The sequence below is a fragment of the Sciurus vulgaris genome, assembly GCF_902686455.1.
Source record: "Sciurus vulgaris genome assembly, chromosome: 10".
NCBI lineage: Eukaryota > Metazoa > Chordata > Mammalia > Rodentia > Sciuridae > Sciurus > Sciurus vulgaris.
This window is the reverse complement of record NC_136470.1, coordinates 97,430,030-97,456,901: the sequence shown is the minus strand read 5'-3', so window position 1 is coordinate 97,456,901 and position 26,872 is coordinate 97,430,030. Positions and strand designations below refer to the sequence as shown.

Below are 26,872 nucleotides of genomic sequence, written 5' to 3'. Positions count from 1 at the left end.
GTATCTAGGTTTGTTTGGGACATTTTCTTCCCTTGTTTTCTCATATTGGTCAGATGTCAGTGGGACTCTGTGATATTTCAGATTTCCTCTATTTGCTTATAGTGTCCCTGTAGATTTCCAGTGTATCACCTCCCAGCCTTCAGTAGCCTGAAGTCTTGGAGTAACTTGATAATGCAGGTCTTCCGAAGAAAGCTGTCCCTAGCCCGCTACTGGTTCTAGAGCTTGGAGCTGGCTCTGTGTGGAAAGGCTCTCACTGAGGGGCCTTCTCCGAGAACCTGGCCGTGTGGGAGGAGCCCACCGCTGGATTGCCCAGGGCTGCCTGGAGAACACTCTAGCTGCCCTGCCCTACTCTAATAAGCCGCCGGAATCAGGGCCTGCCGGCCGAGCCGAGCTTCACCAGGTGGGGGAGACTCACCCCATGGTTCTAATTTAGTCCAAGTCTCTCAATGCCTCCCCTTCTTGAATCCTGGGTTCTGGAGTGACTGGAGATGCAGTCACCCTCTAGTCTGCCATCTTGGATCGCCCGCTGTTACTTGTATTCTTGACAATTTCCATTTTGATTAGAGTAAGATGAAATCTCAGTGTAGTATTAAGTTGCATTTCTCTAATTGCTAGAGATGTTGCACATTTTATCATATATTTGTTGACTGGTCGTATTTCTTCTTCTGTTCAGTTCCTTTGCCCATTTATTGATTGGGTTATTCATTTTTTTGGTGTTAAGTGTTTTGAGTTCTTTTTATATCCTGAAGATTAATGCTCTATGTGAAGTGTATGTGGGAAAGATTTTCTCCTGTTCTGTAGTCTCTCTCTTCATGTTATTGATATTTTCCTTGCTGTAAAGAAGCTTTTTAGTTTGATACCATCCCATTTATCTATCCTTTATTTCACTTCTTGCCCTTTAGGAGTCTTGTTGATGAATTCTGTTCTTAAGCCAACATGATGGAGATTTGGAGCTGCTTTTTCTTCTATTAGGTGCTGGGTCTCTGATCTAATGCCTGTGTCCTTGATCCACTTTGAGTTGAATTTTGTGTAGGGTGAGAGAATGGAGTTTAATTTCATTTTGCTATATATGGATTTCCAGTTTTTCAAGTACCATTTGTTGAAGAGGCTATCTTTGTCTATTATGAGATATCTCTATTTATATGGGTTTGTCTCTGTGTCTTCTATTCTATACTGTTGGTCTTCCTGTCTGTTTTTGTGCCAGTACCATCCATTTTTGTTACTATAGCTCTGCAGTATAATTTAAGGTTACTATTGTGATGCTTCCTGCTTCACTTTTCTCACTGAGGATTGTTTTGCTTATTCTTGGCCTCTTACTTTTCCAAATGAATTTCATGACTTTTTAATATTTCTATGAAGAGCATCATCAGAACCTTGATTAGGAATTTTATAAATCTGTATAGTGCTTTTGGTAATATGGCCATTTTGACAATGTTAATTCTATCTATCCAAGAACATGGGAGACCTTTCCATTTTCTAAGGTCTTCTTAAATTTCTTTCTTTAGTGTTCTGTAGTTTTCATTGTAGAGGTCTTTTTCCTCTTTGTTAGATTGATTCCAAATTTTTTTTTGTTCTATTGTAAATAGGATAGTTTTCCTAATTTCTCTTTTAGTTGAGTCTAATATCAGTAATCTGATATATAGAAATAAATATATAGAAATACAATTTTGATTTATGGGTGTTAATTTTATATCCTACTATGAAGAATTCATTTAGGAGTTCTAAAAGTTTTTTGAATATTCTAAGTAGAGAATCATGTATAGCTACTATTTGAGAGACAAATAGGAAAACAAAAGGCAATTCAGAGAGATATAAAGTAGTTTAAGATACATGTGCACATTTATCTTTTTACAAATTCCTCATGTAGTGTCATTTAATATTAACCACTGATTATTAATTTTAAAAAACGTCCTTCAACAGATGAATGGATAAAGAAACTGTGGTATATACACAATGGAATATCATTCAACCATAACGAATAATAATATTTTGGCACTTGCAGATAAAAGGATGGAATTGGAGAATATCCTGCTAAGTGAAATAAGCCAATCCCAAAAAACCAAAGGCCGAATGTTTTCCCTGATAAGTGGATGATGTTATATAATGGGGGTGGGAGAGTGGGGGTTGAGAGAAGAATGGAGGAACTTTAGATTACATAGAGGGAAATGAGAGGGAGCAGGGTATGAAACATGGTAAAATGAGACAGACATCATTACCCTATGTACATGTATGATTACATGAATGGTGTGAATCTATATCATGCACAACCATCGAAATGAAAAGATGTACCCCATTTGTGTACAATGAATCAAAATGCAGTCTGTAAAAAATTTAAATAAAAATAAATTTATTGGATGCATTATGTAACCATATTCTGAATTTTAAAACACAATGACAAGTAATACATCTTTGACTATATATGTCATCTATATCTAAATTCTCTATCTAAAGGCCCAATTAGAACTCATAAGGTCAGAGATGAATGTTCACTTCTGACTGTGAATCCTGAAAACAATTGAGCTGAACTTTATAGTATCAGTAAGTATTTATTATGTAGAAAGAATAACAAAGTTAAAGGGCTTAAATGAAAATCCATCCTCTAATTCAGAAATTATCAGGGTCAGCATAGAGTCATGGGAACTGGAAAGAAGCTCAAAAGACAGATTAGGCCAAAAGACAAAGGGCTGAAATTCATATGTAAGATTCTTTTTCAGACTTATAGGAAATATGGAAGACTAATAATAGAAAAAAAATAATAATCTGAAGTTCTAAATACCCTGTACTGATATTTTGCTGTTGTTAACACTTTTCTCCATTTATACAATCATTTGTTTTTCCTCTCTCTCGTTCTCTGTGTGTGTGACTTTCTTCTGTAATATTTCAGAATAAGTCATTTGCATCCTGTTCTTTTACCTTAAATATGTTGAGTATTCTCTTACACAATCCAGTATAGTAGCAACTTCAATAAATTTAATGTTAATACAATGGTTTTTATCCGACCTACTGTCATATTCTAGTTTTTCCTATTGGTTCTAGAATATCCTTTATGTCCTTTATTTTCTGCCTCATAGGTTCTATTTATCTACGTTGAACTGGAACTAGGTACAGGATCCCATAATTAGAAAACTGCTTCTTCTCCTGGATATTCCATAGGGAGAAACTCCCTTTCATGCCCATTTGTTCCCCACACCCTTATCAGAGTCAGCAGGGATCTGAAGCAAGTCATCTCTCTACTCGGGATCTCATTGCTATTTGCTTCTTTCTCTCCCTGAACACCTTCTCAGTATCTTGCCTTGGGAGTTCTTTTCAGAAATCGACATGAGTCATTCGTGGTGCACTACAGAAAGACAGCAAAAACACATTTTGAGTTAATGCTTTCTTAAATGTGCATTTGTTTCCTTAAAACTTTACTTCTACTTATGAATAGGGAAGATTTTATTTTCATTATTGAAGGATGGAATTATATCAATAGGAAGTAGGGAATTATTTGGAGGAAATAAAAATGTGTACATACATTATATTTTGATATATTTATATATTATATAGTACATATTTTATATAAAAATATATTAAATTAATAAGATTTATAAAATATAAAAATATTTTAAAAGTATCAGATCCTAACTTTTTTAGGGTAACTTGTTCAGAAAAATTTTTAAAAAGATGATTTGAATTTGGAAGAAGGCCCAGGACAGGCCCCTTTGCTTTCTTTCCCAAGTAAGTATGAATGTGATTTCTGCTCTATCCGACCCCCTTCCTCTAATCTTCATTTGATCTTCATATGGAAGATATCTAGATGTATCTTGTTTAGGTTTTGATACATATTTAGACAATATAGCCTTCCATTTCTCATTTTATGGAATAATAAATTGATCCCTATATTATCTTTATGTTTTATAATAAATTATTGAACTACAAAGTATGTATATCCTCAGTGCCTCTAAAAGAATTGCTCTCCTGGGAGTATTCCCTTGTAGCTCGTTATCTTTTGGTGAGAGAGAACCCAAAGGAAATTCTCTTCCTGACAAAGCTGGCAAAGAGGAATGCCTAAGTGCAGGACTACATTCTTCAAGCCTGCTTAGCCACCTGGGCCTCTCATCAAGTTTCATCAAAGGTCTTTACATCACTACCATGTTTTATGCACTCTAAAGAAACAGAGGAAAAGGACTAAAAAAAACAGAACAAACAAACAAAAAAGGCCTTGCAGCCCCAAAAAATGTTGAGCTATTTTTTTTTTCAAGTGCCAAGTAATCACTTAGCATATAACTGAAGATTTAACGCCCCAGTAACTTGGTTAAAAGCAGAATATGTAACCAGGAGGTTTTGAGGCTCCATAGAGAGGCAAAGCCACTGCAAGGAGAAGTATTTATCCTAATATTGGAGGGCAAGGAAACATTGGATTCTCTTTTCTCCTGGTCCAAGTAAGGTCAGAGGAGCTGGAAAATGAATTTTTCCCCACTTTGGTTTTCCTTATATGAAAACATCTTTGCTGCTGGAGATGTTGGACAAGCATGGAGGGGGAGAAAGAATAACAAAAGAAGAAAATCATTTGTCATGTTAGAGACAAAAATGCTATCTTTCTGCATAAATTTATGTGCAATAAATATATAGTGTGTGAGGGATAACATTGCAGAAACCCACACTGCTGAAACCACTGGAGACTCATCAGCAGATCTTTACAGTGGCACAAGGCATTGTGACACAAGAGGTCTGGCCTCTTACTCAGATTTGTGAAGAGACTGTGTTGAGTTTGTTCCTGAGGCTTATTACAATTTGCCTCCACTTGAGACAAATAGAACAGTGTTGGAAAAACATACTACTGTTCCTTTCTTCTGAGTCTCTAACTGAAGTGTCAGAGAAGAGCAAAGCAATTTCAGATCACCACTGCTTTCTCTGTAAACAAGTAGGTGGACAGGGAAGCTTGAATTCCAGCAGCACGTCTGCCTGTCCATGGTGATTTTGCTGGGTCAGTGCATATCCTTAACATAAAATTTAACAAGCAATCGAGCTGCTTATGTTGTTTTTCGAAACGTGTTTAATGACACACCAAATGGAGGGGAAAGAGAGTATCACAAAAACTATCGAATTGCAGTTCATTCAATGAATATATAAATATGTGGAGTACAGGAAACAGGTGTACTGTGAAGTTTGGCTTCTGTATTCAATGAGAGGAAAATTTGGGTTTTAGGCCAAATAATTTTCAGACAAAATTTCCACTGAAATTCAACAAATATTTTTTTTTCAATCCAAGTATTTTTATTAGTAAACATGATACATGAACATTGTTGGAAAATAAAAAAATAGATAAAAGTATAAAAAGAATTTTTTATAATCCCATATTTGTTTATTAAATTTATATATTTCACAGTACTTCATACGTAGATAATGTTGTGGGGTGCAACTTAAAAACAGACTGATCACCACTGAGAAGTTCAAATTTGAGAGTCTTTATTAGCCAGTTGACTGTCTCATACAACACCCCAAAAATGGCTATTGGGAGAATTGCACTGACTATAGGGTTATAGTGGTTTTTATACCATAAGTCAGTACATCAATCATAAGTGTCTGTTGCTATGATTCAAAACTATAAACTAACATGATGAGATCTAAAATCATAAGCAGAAGCAGAAGTGGGTCAAAATGACCTTAGCTGGGTACAAGTTAAAGAATGGGTACCAACATCTAGACAATCATTCTCTGACAGGGTACATTGTCCAAGAAAAATAGAAACCAAAAAGAACAATTTTACATTATATAAGAATGCCATTTTGTGTTGCCAAACATGCTCTGCTAAGCAAATGTTAATGGGTGCAGAGGCTGGGGCGTTCTCATGGGAGAAGTATTTTCTACATGACAGGGAGTCTCAGGGTAAAAGGGAATCTATTTAGTCATTGCCCATATATCCTGGCCTATAACATTTCCATGGAGTCAAATATGTCAACCATCATAGATAATAGCAGTATGCATTTAATATATAATTAGCTCTCCCCACTGCTAACTTAAAGTGTTTTTGTTGTTGAAGACTTTCTTTAACTTGTAATGTGAGGTTGCATTTTCCTAATTACATAAAATTATTACCATATTTGTGTAATCCTTGATAAACACACAATAAATAAAAATCATCTATTTTATTGGGAAAGGCAATAGAGTGACAGAAAACAAGGTGGCATAAGGGGTTCAATATATTATTTGCTAATTTTTGTGGTATATTTATTTCCAAGGGTAGGGAAAGTTTCTTTGCAATGTTATAAAACCAGATAACAGCTACCATGCTGTTCCAATTGATTATAAATTAGCATGTTTTAAAAACTTGGGATAATGCTTCTTCTCAACCACATCTCAAAAACGGGAAAGGAGTTAACTCTCAGTAACAGGGGTTTTGTTAAAAGGTATCTTTTGAAGTCAATCTTATGATTCTCATTTAATTGTTCTAGATAAGGCCTAGGCATCAATGGTTTTTAAAGCTCTCCAGGTGATTTTTAAAGTGCAGCTTGAGAAACAATTGGTCAAATTCAGAAAAGCTAGTGACATGTGGGAAAATAAAGCACACACTCAGAATATTCCAAACATAAAATCTGAGAAATTTAGAATATGTCACACTAACTGGAACCTGAAGCGTGACATGTTAAGGACTTTCCTAATTCCCCGTGTCAGTGGCAGAGCCTGGTTTATAATCCTATCTTTTGATTCTCATTGCTGCTGGAATGCGATATCACCTAAATGGCATGTCCTGCACATAACTTATTTATCTTTCATTTAATGAAAACTATATTTTCTCACTTCAGATTATGTGCTATGGATTCATTTACTAAAAATACGCTACATATTAAAATATTTTTCTTCTTTTAATCTTTTTAAATAGGATGAACTAGTTCCATTTTTTCCTTAATGTATACTTTTCCATTTTTTTAAATTTCAGAATATATAATTTACTACGAACAGTTCATCTGCAAAATGAATCCCATACCCGTTGCTTTATTTATTGGAAGAGGAATTCATTCTATAGATAGCCTGCAGTGCAGACTCAAGAAGTATTTTTGTTCCATTTTTCTTTTTATCTTCTCTCCCAGTGTTTCTTTCTCCTTCATGCTTCCACAGACTTTGGCATACATTTTGAATGCAAAATGAGACCATCCTTTAAACATTTTTATAGCAGTTGCGTAGGGGTGTGAAATTTGGGAAACAAGTCTTTTAAACATAGGTTGATTTAATAATATTGTAGATTTAAAATAAATTAAATTCAGGGAAACTATAATAATCTATTTTTTTCCACCCCAGGTTTACTGTCTATGCTATGCAAAGTGTAATTTTCTTCCAGAGTGACATCATAATATAAATAGCAGATGCTACCATTTTGCCACTATGCCTAGCTTAGATTTTATTTCTATCATTGACTATTATTCATTCTAAAATAGTTATGAAACAAAATAAACACTGGATCAAGGCACTATCCCCTGCTATCTCCATAATACATGCACCTGAAAAGATAATTCCATTGATCCAGGGCCCCATGTGACTTATTTTTTTCTAGCTGTGATGATTGCTTGTACTAAGCGTTTTTTCTGTGTAGAGACAGTTTTGCTTTTGGATAGCAGTGTATAGTTTCAAGATCACTAACTAGAATGGAAACAGGTACCTAAAAAGGAGATGTTTACAGCAATAGGCGTATTAGTCCACATGGAAACTGAACTTTGACTTGGGCCTCATTGTCACAATTCACCTGAGCTAGCCAGTAGAAACCAAAAAAAAAAAAAGAAAATACAAAAATGTAGTATGAAACACTGATGAAGTGAAAAGTATGAAATGTTTACAATCTTTAAGGATATTTTTGGTCTCTTAAAAGGTTACAAACTAAGAATTGGACAAAAAAAAAAGTTGATTTATGCATTCCTTCATTCCTACATTTCTCTCCCAGAAACTGCTAGTTATAGTTCATTTTTTGTTTTGTAAATGACTGATAGTTTCGCCAGGCTGTTTAGGAAGCTTATCAGTTCAACAGTATGGTAACTAGAGTAATGTGCTGTTCTATTAAGAGAGTCCCAAAGTCTGTCCCTAGTTGACTAATTCTCCGGACTGGGTCAATCAGTAGTCTTTATATAACAGTTTCTGAGACTTAAAGAGAAGGATTTACTAATTCCCAATATTGTTACCAGCCCTGAAATATTTATTCTAACTTTAAGATAGAGAGTTGAAAATCATTTCTAAAAATCGGAATTAAGCTTACATTTGTTAAGATTTTACTATTATCCATTTACTCTAATAAGGACTTAACACACATTATCTCACTTAATTTAAAATCAGGAAAATATAGAACACCCAGTGAAGGCAAATTTTTACCAGCTTTTGTAGTAAATTAGGAAATGAGAATTGTTCTGCAAACAATACACAATCTGATGACATGTCATTATAGAAGACAGATAATTATATGGAGGAAGACTAAAATAATCATTGTTCAAGTGAATTACATGTTTCAGTCATTACCAGATACAACTATATAAATAAAATTTTGTTACTACTGTCTGGCTAACATGAGAGAAGAGCTTTGTTTTGTAAAAAATGATCTGATGAATTCTGTGACAGATTTTTCGTTAGTGATATTTTGCATTTTTGAGCTGCAATGATAATTTGACAACTTTTAAATCAAATATGGCTCCTTTCATGGCTGTATCTTCTTTACCAAATATCTTTTCCACCATATACCCCAAAAACTATAAAAAATAATGTTTATGTTTTTTTTTGTAATCACATTGTAGTTCAGACATAATTTATAAAAGTGAGAAACATATATGCAGCTATCAGTTTTTGTAATTCTTTAGAGTGAATTTATATGCACAATTTTGAAAAAAAAATCCATATATAGTACTGTAACTATCTATAGTACCTAAAAACATTTAATGTTACAACTGAGATGCCATTGAATAGTCTGATCAAGCTTCCTCACTCACTGTTTAAAACCTTAATGACATCTCTTGACTACCTTCAAAATGAAGTCCAAATTTCTTGGCATTTCACTAAGATCTTCAGTGATCTTCCATTACCTCAAGCTCTTGCCAGTGCCCAGCTCACACACATTAGCCAATAAATCTCAGACTCAAGAGTATCAGCTTTGGGGCAAGGTTTTCATCTTCTGCTACTGCTGCTGCTTTCCCTTTTGCTTGAAATATACAGTTTTCATTTGATTATATCTCATCTTTTGAAATTAAACTGAGACGTATTTCTCTTCACTGATGCCCAGCCCAGCATTTAGGATTAGTAAGGAGTACGTGCCACTGTGTTAACCCTTACTTAATTCTAAGTTAACATACATGTTTCCTACATGTATGAACAACCATGCACATATTTATGCAATGCATACTTTTAGTGGTAAAGAGAACTAATGACTTTGTTAGTAGTATCAGATCTACTTACTCTACACACACACACACACACACACACACACACACACACAGACACACACCGCAGCTTAAGTAGGCTGTGTGCTTAAGTAAATTGGTTTCCTTTGTCACTCTCACACACATATTTATACACAATTTTGTGCATTTTTATCTTCATGACTCTTCTGTTTGTCTGCTATGCATATTCAGTGGTCACATTTTTATCTATTTTGAACATGTGCAAGTACTGACCTGTAGCTTAAAAACACTGCTTGAGCTACTATAGAGGAGGGGAGAAAGGATGACCAGACTTAGGAAATACCCCTTAGCCACGCAGATGACTCTGACACTTTAGACATAAGATCTTAAGCCCTCATCTTCCTCCTCACTGGTTTTACAATGAATTATGTACTATTTTGAATTTTTAATCCTCAAATAATTCTATGAATATTCTCTAAAATATTCTGGGCATTTCAGAAATAAAAAAGCCACCATTTTCCAATTCATATAGAATTTCTGATCACATGTGATTCTGATACTCAAGAATAATCTATTCAAATAAAAGCATATTTATCAATACATCTGAAGTAATACTAATCCTGGGATTATAGACTTTAATAAGGCCCATTAATATAATTGGTTTTAGCATTTGTTCAATAGCTATCATGTATACTAGCTACCTAAGTAGTTTTCTTATGTGTCATCTCATTTAATAATATTTAATAATGCTATTTGGCTATTATTACTATTACTGATATTATTAAAACATAATATTTTAAAAGTATATAGATATAACAATATACGATATTCCTCTAAAGATGCAATGTTCAGACTTTAATATAACACATTAGAAACTGAATGATATTATTAAAACATAATATTTTAAAAGTATATAGATATAACAATAAACGATATTCCTCTAAAGATGCAATGTTCAGACTTTAATATAACACATTAGAAACTGAATGTCTAATTGATCTCCAATGGTGGGTAACAGAGTCAGAATTCAAACTCTGGTCCCAAATTTCCATTGAACTTGCATACGTCCTGTCCATATTGAGCAGGTTGGTGAGCATCACTGCCCTCCAGTGTCTATTGAATTACATCAAGATAACTTGATCATTGTATAATCGGATGAGGAACTTTGATTCAGATTCTTTTCCAAAGGCAAATAATAAGTAATTTCAAATAAAATTAAATATGAACATTCAACTTTTTTGCAAATACCTTATTAAATGTAAATTTTGCTGAATTATAACTAGATAACTTGAGAGAGAAATGAGTCATTTGTAAAATGTTGATCATAAGAATATTTTAAAAAGAAACTGCTTTTCTTTTACTTTTTCTTTTTTTTTTTCCAACTTGAAATTCCCCTTCAATTGATTCATAAATCAATTAATTATCATTGAAAGACCTGAGGGCAGCAGGAAATCAGGTCCAAATTAAAAAGAAAAAGAAGGCAATTTGTTTTAAGTCTGAAAGTTTAATGTTCAATCGAAGTTTAATCAGAAGTGACCCATTGTTAGAAAAGGAGAACATCAATGTCTTTTTAATTCACTGTCATTAAATGAGGAGACTTGGGAAAATCGAGATAACTGATTATTCTCAAGTGAAAATTACAGAAAGATGCTATCCGAAGTCAACTAAAAGCATATTTTCTTTCTTTATATTTTAATTCACAGAGGAAATAGTCTTTTCTGTTGGAGGTTGGTTTGCTCTTCCAAGTGGAGCTACATGGAGTCCTTAGAGACAAATGTAACCACACATGCTTTATCCATTGGGACTAAGATAGCGGCTCATTTCTTTAATACCTATTCAGTGAAGTGGGATTTTTGCTTAGTGAATTGCAGAATTAATTTGGTGTCTTTATTGATTTCCAAACAAGTAAATGGAATGAATGATTAAAATGAATGCATTTAGCCAAAGGAAAACATTGCCCCAAACTCATGATATTCAAGAAATCATTCTTAGTCCTTAAAATTAAATCTACCTGTAGTCCCTGGGATACATAGGGAAATAAAGACTTTCATTTAGCCTTTAGTCAGTAGTAACTTGAATAGAAATACATAATTTTCCCAGGGATATCTGACAGCATTAATATGAAATCATTCATAGGTTGCTAAATGAAATACCAGTGGAGTGGGCTCCATGAGAAAGGAAAGGAGGATTAAGAGGGATTTCAGTAACCAGTCATTTCCAGAATTGTGTCTCCCTGAATCCCCCACAGTTAATACTGAATACACTGAACTTAGTGTTTGTCAAAAAATTTTAAGATGATAATAATAATACTATGAATGGTAAAATTTCTGATAGACTACTGTTTCAGTTTTAATTTCCCTGGATGTTTTCACCCAGATTACATGAAAGGAGGTCAATCCTATAAAGTTAATGTCTTCCTATTTCTAGCCAAAGGACTTCGAAAAGCTAAATATGTCTTCCAGGATTTGAATAATGCATTTGTTTCTTTTTAAACTGATGTTTAGATTCTTTGGCCGTTAACTTTAAGACCTTCAAATCCCTCAATTTTTTCACAGTTGATTAAGTACAGCCCTGAGAAAAGCACTGCCTGGCTGTTCTATAGAAAGCTTTTCAGGAGGCTAACAGGCTCTGACCTCAGAGAAATGCTGCAGTTAAATTGACTTGAGACCTTACCAGAGACCAGATTGTACAAAAGACCACAATAAGTTTGGAGTCTTCATTATTGAGGAAACATCTGTCCCCCATATGATCTGAGAATAAGTTTTTCTTTTTCTACCTTGCAACTTATTTGTGTCACTTCTACATTCTAAGGGATACATAAAGTGTTAATCGTGTTACTGTGACATTGTGACTGGTGCCTCTAACCTATGTGTAACCAATAGCCAGCAGTAGAGTTGAACCAGTTATTATAAAATGCATTAGCAGAATTGGTAAATAACTGCTGCTTGAGCCCGATAGGCCTTTCCCTCATCCACAGTGAATCCTCCAGGATCTTCCAAGATCCTCCAGAAAACCAGTTGATTGGTGGTTAAATAATTCTAGAATCATCTATCGGTGTATCTGATACTTAGGAGAACATTTTTCGCCTGCCCCCGAAAGAAGGCAAGTTGAAGAGAAGAGTAGTCACCTAACAATTTAATGACTTGCAGTTATGGGAGTACCTCCTTTACTCCACAGCCATTGAAACTTCATGTGAAAATGGAGATAGAATTGTTATTGCTTAACTCAGCCATTACTGTAAGGGTCTGCAATATTTTGAGGAATTTTAGTTTCATGTATTCTGTTTTTAAAACTGAAATATAAAATACTGCATGGATTTAAAGTTACTGAAAAAGAGATAAGTTTCAAGGCTAAGATAAAATAAGGACAAGAAAAGATTTTTAAATGACAACATTATACAGTTGTGATTTTTATTTATATATGAAAATTATATGAAGTGAACATAGATTTCATTTTTTCTCACCTGCCATCATTCTTGAAAGCATATAAGTAAATACTTACTGTATTATGATTTATATGCTGCATATTATAGACAATGTATTTTATAAAGGTTAGGAACACAGATACTGCCTGGGTTCATTCTCCACATTTAATGCTTTGGTAAGATAAATAAACTCAGTGTGCCTCAATTTCTTTATTTATAGAATGGGTATAATAATATTTACTTTATTAAGCATTTTATACAGGTTGAGCAAATATTTGCAGTGTTTTATTAGTATTAGATAATACTCACAATGCATAAAGTATGTTTTGTCTATAGATATTTCTTTATCTCGTGCAATATCTATAAACAGGTATAAGCCTGTCACACAATAGTTACTCTCAAGTGGCATATAATACCCCTACCTTCCCCCCAACATTCTACTCACACAAAATTGGCATGCAGAATCTCTGAAACAATCAAAACAATTAATACTTATTTTAAAATGGTACTTGGCTTAAATATGTTTATAAACTCTACTTAAATTACAAGGTGTCTTTCACAACAGATTATATTTAAATGTTGGGAGAGCTATGACCTCCTGCTAAGTAGTATTTAGCATATATATTGAAAACTCTGTTAAGCCTCCTACCAATCAGAAAGTCTATATTATCTTGATATTTTGCCATGTAGCTAAGTGTTTTTGTTAAGTGTTTTGCTTGTTTTTCATGTTTTGGAGTCATGAAATTGCCTACTCACCTTTTAAAGCCATCTCCTCTTGAAGGCGTAGAATTGTGTATTTGGATGTAGGGTTCTAAGTGTAAGGAACTCCATATGACTCCAGTGACTGAGGTTGAAGTTTCAGTCCTGATGCAAGGTATGCAATCATGGAAAAATTGAATAAATTCACCAAAAAGAAAATTTTTAATCTCTAAAACTGACATGATGCAAGATACTAAAGGATTTAAAAGTGCTTCTCAGATTTTCATCTTTCAGGAAAATTGAAATGAATTAGAAAATGAAAATGTTTAGTCTGACCTAAAGTATCAAATCTAAATTTATCATGTAAAGGCACTAAGACAAAACAAATAAAAAACAAAGACTGATATCTACTTTCAACTCCTTTATAAGAGAAAAATATTTTAATATCAAAAGACAATTGAAAACAAGTTTAGGTAAAAGGGCAGCTCTTCAATTTAATATATTTAGTTTTAAGAAAAAACATTAATTTTCTGTATTACTAATTTTTTCTTGTTTTGTCTTGGACTGGACTACAACACTACTTTTTGCAACTAGCATTTGAGTTAAATGAGAATGAGAAGAGTCCTAAACTTGAATAAAAACCAAACTGATGTAGCAGTAAATGTAGTTAGTTAAGCAAACACCAACATCCTTCTCAGCCTGTTGCTTTCCTTTGAAAATTGGGGAAAATAATACCTTGCTGTTAGAGTTATATGGACTGACAGTTCTAGATATGATTTTAAAAGTTTTACATGCATTAGCACATTAAATTTTTATGCTGATTTCATAGGAGGTAAAATTATTATATTAATTCTACAGATGAGAGAACTGAGGTACAGAGAATTTAAGTAACTTGCCACACCAAATATTCAATATGTATTGCTAAACATTCAGTTATATTCATTAGTACTATATATTTGTTATTTATTATAGTATATAATATATTTTATATTGTTATTCATTTTTCATGGAAGGATTGTTGTATATTTATCATAGATAAATATGATAAGTTGTACATTGATTGCTTAAATAATAATATCTCATTATAAACAAATATAAATTTAAAATAATTATTTGATAAAACATATTTTAAGTATGATCTTTATTCAATATTTGTGAATTTATTCATGTTCATTAATATTTATGTACTTATTTATTCATGTTCTTTTATTATTGCTATTGTTATAAAAACATTTAGTGCTGATGTGGTGTTATAATCTCTATATTTTATATTATTCTAAATGCAAATATGAGTTCTCTATAACAGTATTTAAAATTATTACTTACAGCAACAACCACATTGTCTCCTTTTTTCCCATTCTTTTCCCCATTCTTGGATGAGGCAATAAGAGACAGGTAGACAAATTTTCATGCTGTAACAGAGTATAGGAATCCTGAAGATATGAATATGGGAGTTTTTATGCACATTACCTTCTCCCTTCCTAAGAGAAGGAAATGAACAATTTCCTAAGGTAGGTAAATTCTCTTTAGTAAAGAAGGAAACGTTCTGAAGTTCTTACCCTCTGGAATGTAGTGTAAACTGTGCACATTATGTAGGGGATGGAATGCTGGGTTCCAGGGTTCTGGATCTTAGCCCCTTTGAAATGGAAACATACCTCCAGGGAGGTAAATCTCTCTCTGGGTTTCTATCACTATTCAGTCATCATTTAAATCCAAGGCTTATCCTTTAATACAGTTTCCAATAAAGTTTCCTCAGAAAATCCTTACCATGCAGAATATATATAAGAATTCACTGCCTGACAGTGCAGTACATATTAAGCGCTCAGTAAGTGATAGCTACATAATCACTATTTTTAAACTCATTTTTCTCAATAGAAGCTTCTTGATGGTGCTGTGTGGTCTATTACCATTGATGATAGATGCCAAACCTTTAAGCCTTTTATTTTAATTTACAGTCTCAAGAGAATTAATGACTGTATTGTATATGAATACAATAATTTTTATAGATGCTTGAAAATTTTTGATACCATATTAATACTCATTAAAATTAAGAAAATGTTACTTCTTTGGCCTGTATATTTCCTTTGCTCCCCCTTCCTGTGGATACTAAGCAAGATTTCATTGATTTCATTAGTAAAAAGTCATTTAAATTTAATACTCATTTAGCTTAGTCTTGGAAAATATCGAGAAAACCTTGAAGGGACTTCAATACTTTGTCTCCACCTCTGATCATTCTGCAGAGTTAGCCTGACTGACAATCACTCAATGACTAATGTGAAGAACTTTATCATGGATCTTTAAACCTTAAAAAGAACTTTGTTGTATCTAGCTTTACATACATACTTGAGCCCTTCTTATTTTATTTTTCTTGTGATTTCTATAATGTCATCAGTATTATCTAGTACTGATTGCCAATCTGGCTTCTTTTGGACATTAGAGATTCAAGGTCGTGAAATCTGAGTAGCATCAAATTAGAGTTGAAGATTCAGATTCCACCAGTGACTAGCAGAATCTAGAAAGATAATCTCTGAATCTCAGTTTGTTCACCTAGAAAATGAAATTTGCTAACAACACTTTACTAATCCTAAATAGTTGTTACTATTGAAAAATAAGTATTAAAGGAACATAGAAGCTTTAAAACACTGCACACATTCACAAGAAATTATAGGATTAACAGAATAAGAACCAAGATTTCAGTTATATTAAATAGTTGATAGGAGAGAAGAAAAAAATTATCAATATTAGGAATGAAACTGGAGATGCAAACTATATCTTATGAAAAGAGTAGTAAGGGGATATTAAGAAAAATTTTATAACAAAATATAACATATTGGGCAATTTATTTTAAATATTAAGGGGCAAAAAATATTAAGGGGCAAAAAATATGGGGTTATTATTGACATGATAACCCCATAGAAAGGTTATTTTCCTTTGGGATATAATTTATACACAATGAACTGCCCAAATCTTAAATTAAATATGCTTTGATATTGTATACCCATATGACTACCATTCAAATCTAGAATTTTTTTAAATAATTATACATATTCCATAACTACTTGCAGCAGTTTTTATTTGTATTTTACCTCCATGTATTTTAGAAATTTAGAAGCCTTCTATTTTAGAGCTATTCCCAAAAAGAAAAGCAAGAAAATGTCTGAGTTGGAATTGAAATCTTGCACTCTACTGTTGGAAAGAACTTTCCTAAGCTTTAGCCCATTGAAGGTGTGGGATTGTAGAGGTGGTACCAAGAAGCTACACCCTGAAACCCATGTATGTGTCCTGATTTGTAAAAAGGCTCTAAGTAGATGAAATAAGATTAGGGATCTTGAGATAAGATTATCTTGGATTACCTGGATGGGTCCCTATCCAATGACAACTGTTCTGTTAGACAGAACACGGACAATGGAGAAGGACACATGGCCACCAAGGCAGAGGGTTGAGTTACCAGAATCTAGAAAGGCCAGAATGGTGTGTTCCCTAAGATCTCATGGGATGAATGCAGGGGTGTGGGGCCCTTGGTGGTAGGTGGACAGCAAGGATACTGCAGGCAGTCAAGGAGTGACTGCAGAAAAAGGCTGCTGATTTCTCACATGTAGTTCTGGTGGAGTTTTTTGTTTGGTTGTTTGTTTTTCTTGAGGCATAAAGTAAAGAATATCATAGCTTCAAATAATCTTCAGTAATAAATAGTAAAAAACCCACAATGAATATTAACATTATTTTCTTTTTTGCCTGATGTGAAAACATGCTACATTAGTCATTTGCGCAGTAGGCACCCCAAATTGATTACTTCTCCTTCTTCTTCTGATGAAACAAGAATATAAAAATTACAATAGAGTTCTCAAGAAAGTTTCCAGGGTAGGATTTGGAAGCCATGAATTATCCCTTTAGGATTCATTTATAGAGGTAATAATGACTATTCACTGAGTTAATATTATGAGATTTTAGAAGTTATGGAGCTGATAAATAGGACTTTTGACATATTCTCCATCAGTTTTTATGGTATTATGGGTTCACTTTTCCAGAGTGTCCCCTCATCTGCGTGATCTTTATGCCTGGTCCACTCTTCAATTTGTAAAAGCAGCACAAATATGGCAACATTAAAACATACCAGGCAGTTTGGTTTTTACTATTTATGAAATAATAAATATTTATTAACAAACCATAATGGTTTGATGACATCTACTCAATCTTAATTATTTACCATTAAAGTATTAACCTAAAAGCATTTTATTAGAAAATGTTTGATTTGTGAAACATTGGGCTCTGTGAGTACTTGGTTTTCCTTGTAGTGTTCCCTGAGCTTTCCCAACATCTCATCTGCCTAGAAAGTGTAATGTTAAAAAAAATAATAATAACAATATGTGATGTGTGTAATGGGTAAGATAAGTATACACACAATGATTAAGAGATGAAAGAAGGCAATAAATATAAGGTAGATTAGTTTGAAGGAAGTCTAAAATATGAAGACTGTAATATTGAAATATTACTTGAATATGACTTGAAATATTTGGTTAGCATATGGCACTCTAAGACCAAAAATACATATGGGTTAATGAGAATGGTTCCCATTTTAAGGCTTGTATTTGTTATCCCCATCTCAAGTTACTTTAAAAGAAATGGCAAAATGTTTTAGAAATACATGAACATACCAACACACACACACACACACACACACACACACACACACACACACACACACTCACACACAGAGCCAGATTTTAGTAGTGACTTTACTACAACTGTTTTGTGACTTTGTAAAATCATTCAATCATATGAATACCCCATGCTTTACTGTGTATATTTAGGCTGAATTAAAAGTTTTAATGTCTTCTCTCGGTCTGAAATTAGGATATTAAATCAATATGAATAGAACTGTAAAGGTACTTTGACTATTTTCCATAAAGCCTATAGTATAGAGTTTCTTAGAACCTGAAAAAAATAATTGAAATATAAAAATGAGTGCGTTCAGAAAATAATGTGCTAATATTGTTCCACATTTGACCCTTGGATGGTTACACTTCTATTTAAGTTCCACATTATCTCAGTTCTTTTTTTTTTTTCTTTTTTTACTTTGAATAGTGATGAGAATGTTATGTTTCAAAAATTATGACTGTAATTACCTTTCCCCTCAGTCCAGCACATTATGAATGTCAGTGCCATTCAAAAGCTGCAAGTGCTTTAATTTCACATATTAAATTTAAGTATTGATGTGTATGTTCTCTGATTTCAGAGAGAAGAATATTGCAATGAGGGACATACACTTGGGGCTTTTTGGATAACAATTTTATTTAGTCTAAGCAGGGAGTCTTTGATTATATCCTTTAAATTGTACCTAGTGCTTATGCTGCTTATGGAGAATAGACAAAGGCTTTAAGGAAATTAGAACAGAAGGTGGGGAAATCATCCCTAACTAAACACACAGAGAATCATGGTCTATGAGGAACATGATCAATGAGGAGGGGGCATGGTGTGGAGATGCAAGGGTGAGTTTTGGGGATAAACCTGAGTTGAATACTGGCTCTGGTACTGATTTATGGTATGATCTTGGCCAAGTGCCTGAAACACATTCATTCTCATTTGTAAAAGGAGGGTGATGATAGCCCCTACCTCACAAGTATGCGTGTCGATTAAATTAGGTGATGCAGGTGGATCATGTGACCTAGACCTGGGATATGAAAGCAATATGATTCCAAGCTGCACCTACTGAGTGCCAACCAAAGAGTTGGCATGTTTAGCATGGTTTCGCCTAGTGCCATCTCCACTCAGCCCATATGAACCAAAAATGTTAAGTGATCATTTCTGAAAAGTATGCAAAAGAATTTAATTTTTTTTGTGCTGGTGAATTGATGTCTACTCAGTTCAATTGAGGTTAAAACTTAATTAAACATAACCTTCAAATTTTTCCTTTCTCTCCTTCTGTGTATGTACTAACACTGTCTCCTACCCTCACTTTAATATCTTTGTCTCCATTAATAGTATACTTACAATTCTGTTTCCTAGGTCACATTTATTGAGCTTTGATTTTCTTTCCTTTAAGTCCATTGTTTATGAATTCCCTTAAATCTTCCTTCTTTTAAAAAAATCTCTACTTGTCTTTTGGGTACTTTCTATCACATTGAAAATATATCTGTGTCAATTCTATCTAAAATACAATGAATACACTTTCCCTCAATTCTTTAGTAGCTCTTTTTATTTAGCTAATAATGATCCATTTTCCTAACCTCTCAAGATGATCTATTTTTCTAGAGAGTGATGTGATTTGGCATTGATGTCTGACATCATCTCACGTTTTGTCTTCAACTCATTGCCTTCTGTCTCCTTCACTTAGAACTCCATGGAGACTTCTCTGACACGAGTCACCAGGGATTGCTGAAATGCCACCTCCAACACATATTTTTCTTCCTCATCTTACTTTACTTCCATTGCTGTATCAGTTTTTCATTCAGAAACATTATCTACTTCTCTACCTCTTGTGAAATCATGCCTGCATGTCCTCCATACACTTTTGTGATGATTCCATTCATAACATCTTCAATGAGTTATGCTTTATCCTCCTACCTCTTGAACATTGGTGCTATTCAAAGATTTTTTTTTTTTTTTTTTTTTTTTTTTACTCAGAGTCTGTTCTATACTGTGGTGCATTTTAACATATTTCTAAAATTATCTTTATATCTCAAATGCAGAATTTGGTCTGAACTTCAGGCCAATATTGTTATTCACTTTGAGATGACTTATTTTGGAATGTCTTACAAATATCTCACCATCAATACTTTCTGCCCGAACCCCTCAGGTGTTTCTATAATTTCTAAGTTAACAAATTTCTATCTGCTCATACTTGCAATCTAGAAATACTTGCAATTTTTAAGATTCTTGCATCCAATTATTTGCCAATATTGCTAATTTCAGTTCTTTAACATTTACCACACTCATCTCCTCATCTCGTTCTCTAATATCACTCCTGGGTTTTAGTCTCTCATTTTTTTCTCACTATATTACTGCAATATCCTTCAGTCTAAATATTTTGTTTCCCAGGATAGCTCTTAAATTCATCTATCATGTATGCATTAGTATATGCTGTTCTCAATGCAACCTGAAAATATCACCTATTTCATTCAACACTTTGCCCCAAATTTGTCACCTGCTGCAATAGTTTCAAACTTTAAGAGTTGTATATCTTAAAAGCAAATTTTCACATAGAATGCAATATACAAAGACTTTTTTTTAGTAATTGAAATTTCATAACTATAATTCTTGGTTACATAGAAAAGTAATTCTTGATCAGCATGATAAATATCAAGCACATGCACCATTAGAGTCATCCTGTCCTCCTTGCAGAACACTTTTGTATGATTGCTTTGTTTGCTTGATCTTGAGGATAAAGGAAAATAATGTGAAGAAGTCTGGGAAACAGATGAAGAAAGAAAGAACATTCTAGGCAGAATAAAAAATAGTATAAATAAAGGAACAGAGATATTAAAAGGAAGGGTAGATTTGGTGAATGCCCTGTTGTAGCAGAAGCAGAAACAATATAAAAATGGTAAAATGAGTTTTGGGGAAAGAAATGATTAAAGACCAAAGAAGAAAAATAATGTTGGGACTTGGTTGTGAAATGACATACTAATGAATTTGGTGTTCCACGTCTAGATAATAGAAAGCACAGCTGACTGGAAATTATAAGTAACTGGGTATTTGACCAGAGAGAAGAACTTGTCGAGAATTGTCCAGCCATAGTATAATTCTGTTGTTCCAATGGTAAAGGAAATTGGAATCAAGAATGACATAGATTTTCATATTTGGGAAAATTTGTATGCTATCATATGAGATAGAAAGGAAGGCTGTAATGAAGGAACACATGATCATAGTTTGGAACATTATAAATTGATGTGTCTGAAGGGTCTTATAGATAAGCAGAAATGATAAACTGAGAACAGGGATCAAGCATAGAGATAAAGACATGGAAGTTATCAATCTGAAGTTGATACTTGAAGCCAGACAAGTAGAGAATTCCACTCAGGGAGTTTATGTAAAGGAAATGATTGAAGTAATACTAACTAAGAACAACATAAAGACTCCAAAGCACAAAGAAAATCCAATTATAGGCAGATAATAATATGCAAATGAAGAACCAAGAAGGTCAAATCATAGAGTTCAGGCAAGAGATTTGGTAAATATTGGTAATTGTTACAGAAAGGAGACATAATTAGAGGCTGTCGGAGGCAAATGGAATTTTTTCCCACATCTCAGAAAAACTTTTGTTGTCAATATCCATTCTTCTGCACAATGATTTCCAAGTGGCATTCAGTTTGTATTTGCTCAAGAACTGTTTAATTTCTGCCCATCAGGAATTATTCTAAACAAAACCACTTTATTCAAGGTTAATATTGCTTTACTTCCCTTTCTCTATCTGTGGATATAAAACATTATTTAAATAGTCATCATCTACAGTTAATATAATAGCAGTAGAAATTTTTCAGAGTGTATTTTCTTCTCTTAAATCATTCCATTATTTTTGTTAGGCTATATAAATACTTATTTATTAAACAGAATTGTTATGTTCACGTGTGCATGAAATAGAGATTTTGTTTTATTATTTTGAAAAAAGTAATGTCTGATATTTTATATGTTCAGATCCAACATCATAAGATTAAGGACTATGTTTTACATTAAGCACATTAACTGGCACATAAGTGTTAAATGAGAATTTTTTTAAAATGATTATATAGTGAAGTATTGAAAACAAAGAATAGTCTATCAAGAGATAGGTAAAGGAGCAAGAGAAATAAAGGAACTGCATTAGAGAATAAGGAACATATTTATAATTTAAATTAATAGGTTTTGCCACTGAATAATTGAAAGTTCAATAAAAATGGCATTAATTATAACTCCCAGCTTACATCCTTATGGGATTATTCAATTTGAGACTGGCTGATATTTTACTTTTGCAATATTTATGAGGTGTTATTTTTCTAAGTAAGCTAGTAAGATAAAAATACTTCAAGAAGTTCATTTAAAACTACTTGTGTGGCAAAGTTTTAAGGACCTCTAAGATGAATTATAGAGTGAAAAGGAATGCAACAAATTATCCATATTATACATGCACTAAAATAGATTCAAAATGATCTCTCTTTAGAGAAATAAATATATCTAAATGCAAGTTGCTTACTGTTCATAAGATCACGAATCCCTCTAGTTCAGTCATTCTACCGCAATTAGAAACCCTCTGTATGTCCTTGCAAGCTAATAATGCTTGCATTGCCATCAATTGCAACCTCTATCATTATTAGCACATCAATAATACCACCAATATGGTGTCTCTGTGTGCCAGCTTTGAAGAATTTACACATATCTGAACTATATATACTTTCCAAGTTTCTTAGATGAGATAACTTCTCTTTTGGAGAATCAGACATCCAGCTTATTAAATGGAAAAATTAACCTTTTTCACAATGTCTAGGTTGATTATCCCAAATATCTCTAAAAGCCTGTTGATAAGCAAAGTTAAGTTTATTAGGCCTATTGCCTATTGAAGACTATGACCTGATAATTTGTTAGGCCTACTGTAACTAAGTTCCACAAACAGGGTAACTTAATAGAAATTCATTGTCTTATTGTTGTAGCTGTTGTCAGGATGGATTCCTTCCAAGAGATGTGAGAGAATCTATTCCATGGCCTCTACATGGATTCTGGGATTTTTCTTTCAACATCTTTGGTGTTCCTTGTTATGTAGACACATGATCCCAGTCTCTGACTTTGTATACACATTGCATTCTCTCTGTGTATAATTCTGTCCCCAAATGTCTACCTTTTTAAAGGATGCAAGTCATATTGCATTAGGGACAAATACTACTCTTATGTGATCTGCTGTACCTTAACTAGTTATAGTTACATCTGCAGTGACCTATTTCTAAATATAGTCACATTCTGAGTAGGACCTTACTACATAAATTTTAAGGGAAGCAATTCAGCCCATTTTCCTGTGTCTTAGCAGGCTTTCTGATGAGGAAATTAGGAAAGAATATGTATTAAATGTTAGGCATGGGTCATGTGAATTTTATGGCAAGACTTACAAAGTGAAGTACTGGTTGGGACTGAGCAAATGTTCAGACAATTTTGTTTTAGATTAGTGGGCAAATGAAAAGAGGAACACTAAACATGGTTTTGTTAAATAAACTGTTAGTCCTGATAGATGCTAACACTATTTGGCTGATTCACGGTCTTATTTAAAATTGGAATATGCTGGAGGTTAATTTTGCCTGATTTCAGTGTTTTTCTAAATAGGGAGTAAAGTGTACATCTTGTCACAGAATTTTTTAATACTTAAGAACTTAGGATTCAGTTATTTTAGTCCTCATCTGTATAACATCAGAGCTTATCAACTACATAATCCTAACTTCCCCACCATCAATTGGTATATCCCAAAATAATTTGTTCTGCTGGTGGATAGCTTAGTAAAATTTAGCTTAAGTTTGTTACTCTGCAGTAATTACTGGTGTAGATCACTTTGAATCTTTCTTTCCCATGATTGTCTCCAGAAAGATTATTGGTTCATCTGTCTGTAAACCTGTTTTCTATCTATCTACATTTATCCTGTCCCAAGTATTCTGCTTTCTAGCCAAATAATTTTAGTTCCTTCAGGTTTTTAAGTAAAATATATTATTTCAAATAATAATAATTTTATAGGATGATGATTATGTTGATATATCCCATAGCATTGATTTTGGTAGTAAGATCATCAGCATTCTTTATCTTTGTTGCATCCTAAAACCTGGTTACACACGGAAGCACAAAATGAATTAGAGTATCTCTGATTCATTTCAACCATCTTTACACTAAGATTCTGACACTATGTGTTACCATTTTAATGGCAACATAAATAACCATATAGGATTTCTACCCAAGATATATCTTCCTATTGTGTTGGAAGTTAGTAAAAATATTTGAAATATTGTATATACTTTGCCTAAGATTTTATGGGTGATCATGGTTATTAAAATGATTCTGTTCCACCAGCCTTAAAACAGAATTTCCAATGGGGATTTTTAAATCAAGGTGGATACATGTAAGTCTGCATTTGGGGAAAAAGGGTAGCAGAATTTTACGATTAATCTCTTTTGTTAAGAAAACATTATTTTGTAAATACAAATAATGTCAAGGTTTATAGAATTCTACTTGTTTTAATTTAAAAGTATTTCATGATGGATAATTAGATCAGTACAATGAAGTTCAACAATCAACAGGAACCTTAAAGCAATTTAGAGCCCCTTTGAATCTTTAAAGAAAATCCAATAAGCACTTGAAAAACAAAATCAATGGTGAGTTTTAAATGTTTCCTTTTCGATTTGCCACAGGGTCCAAGTTTTCTCTCTGAGGCTGTTTTTCCTAAACATGAAACAAAAATTGAAGAAATGGATCCTTTTTTCAACCTTCATGAAACCATAAGCAAGGTAGGGAAAGAGTTTATTCATGAGCTCATACATGGAATGGAAAGGTTTTGTTATATCTTTTATTCTTGTTGTTGTTGGTTGATGCAAGAAAGGAAAATAATCATGAGAAAATTTGTAAATCATGCTCAAAAGAATTTTAATATATCCTATTGTTTTTCTAAGAAATAAAGTTGTTAAGCAAGTATTCAGAAAAAATAAATTTTCGTTCAAGATTTTACAAACCTATTACTGGTGATTTGTATTGAAATATGTCCTGAATATAACAATTAATTTTTCCCTTATAATATTAAGATAGGTTTGTGTTATATTCTTAAAGCATTTCTTCACTTTAGACATTTAGGTACAATAGAAAATAGGTCTTTGAATTTCTCTGTCCAAAATTTTCTTTCAATATTCAAGATGTTTGTTTGTGGTACTTTTTAGTTGCACTAAGAAGTGATTCTTTTTATGAAGGAAGAAGTTAGACTGCTTTTACAATAAGACTTGTTTTTACTCTATGGTGGGTTTACTTGTATTTTTATTGTATTTCCTTAGCCATAAGTTTATCGAGAAGAAAATTAAGTTTAACAGTATGAAATAAATAAATTTAATGTTTCTGACATCACATGATATCATACAAATTTTTACATTTGCCAATTATTTATCTAAACTGTCAAAATCTACCTTTGGGGTATAGATTTTATAGAGAATATTGGCATTTTGGTACTTTAAAAATAATCCATATTTATATGTGCTTACTTGAAAGATTTAATGATCCTTAAATCTTAGTGAAATTTTACAGAGTTGTTTTTCTCCTTCAAAAAGAGGAAGTGTGACAAAATGAACTGAGCCCCCGCAGTGATGAGGGAGTGAGCTCAGAAGAGAGACCAGAATCTAAGTCTATCTCTGACGTTTAAGAGCTAGGAGAATTTATTTTATTTCTAAACCTTTAAAATAAAAAAAGTTTGAATTATATTTTACTTAAAATTCTTCTCAGCTCAAAATATCTGAATCTTTAACTAAATATTTATCATAGTTTCCTTTCCAGTATATTCCAGTTCCTTATTTTAATTTTTCATATCTCTATTTGATTTTGTATTATTATTTGAATATATGAGGATAGAAGTGAGCTCAACTACTTCCTTAGGATCCACAATCTTAGCTGTAATCATAATACTTAGAGATTATAGATTTGTGTGTGTAACTACATATTATTACAGACAAATATATGAATAAATATGAATGTGTTTATGTATTTGAATAAATATATACATATATATGGGTGAATACATACATATATTTTGGGAAAAATGTATATATTCAAATATTCTGCCTACTTAGAGCATACATTTACCTGCTTATTTTTAAGCAAAGAATTCAAGGATTTAAAGTAATAGAATAATATTTTCTCCATTTTCCCTGCTTTTCTGATGATCAGAAATGTCAAGGACTTTTATGGAGGGGGTGATTTGAGCCCATATTAACATCAGATTTAATGAGATGATAGTATCCAGCAAGTGAAATCCTTAACCAGAGAAAATGTTAGATATTTGATTTTAGAGGTATGCTAATTCTCAGTAAGTGAGATCTTAGCTGTATTTAAGAAGTACAGTCCCTGAGAACATGTCGGGAATCAGGGATGGGTCAGGAAGGGAGAAGGAGAGCCTGGACACATATAAGAGCTCAGCATTCAATGTGAACCCGACAGAAGATAAGAGATAATTAAAGATAAAACATAATTTTTTTCACATATCTTCAATTATATTTGATGTGTAAATGGATACTTCATTAACCCATTAAATGAATGTTGTAATGAATCCCATGTCTATGAGAAAACTAGAACCCCTTTAAGTGCAGAAGCAAGAGTTCTAGGAAACTTTTTATGACCAAATGTATTATCCAGTATTAATTTTCTTTCCCCAATTATAGTGTCTATCTTCACTTCTATTGTAGACATGGACCAAGGGAAG

General features: G+C 32.8%; 1 protein-coding gene across 8 annotated transcripts in view; it reads left to right on the top strand.

Annotated features, from left to right (window-relative positions):
* The window catches only part of NAALADL2 (N-acetylated alpha-linked acidic dipeptidase like 2), a 1,337,824-nt gene that overhangs the window by 1,155,974 nt on the left and 154,978 nt on the right, over nucleotides 1–26,872 (top strand). For all 8 annotated transcript variants that reach the window (XM_079155143.1, XM_079155140.1, XM_079155138.1 and 5 more), the window contains one exon: nucleotides 24,828–24,923. In XM_079155143.1, coding sequence (XP_079011269.1) covers nucleotides 24,828–24,923 — 96 coding nt within the window. The remainder of the gene's footprint in view (nucleotides 1–24,827; nucleotides 24,924–26,872) is intronic.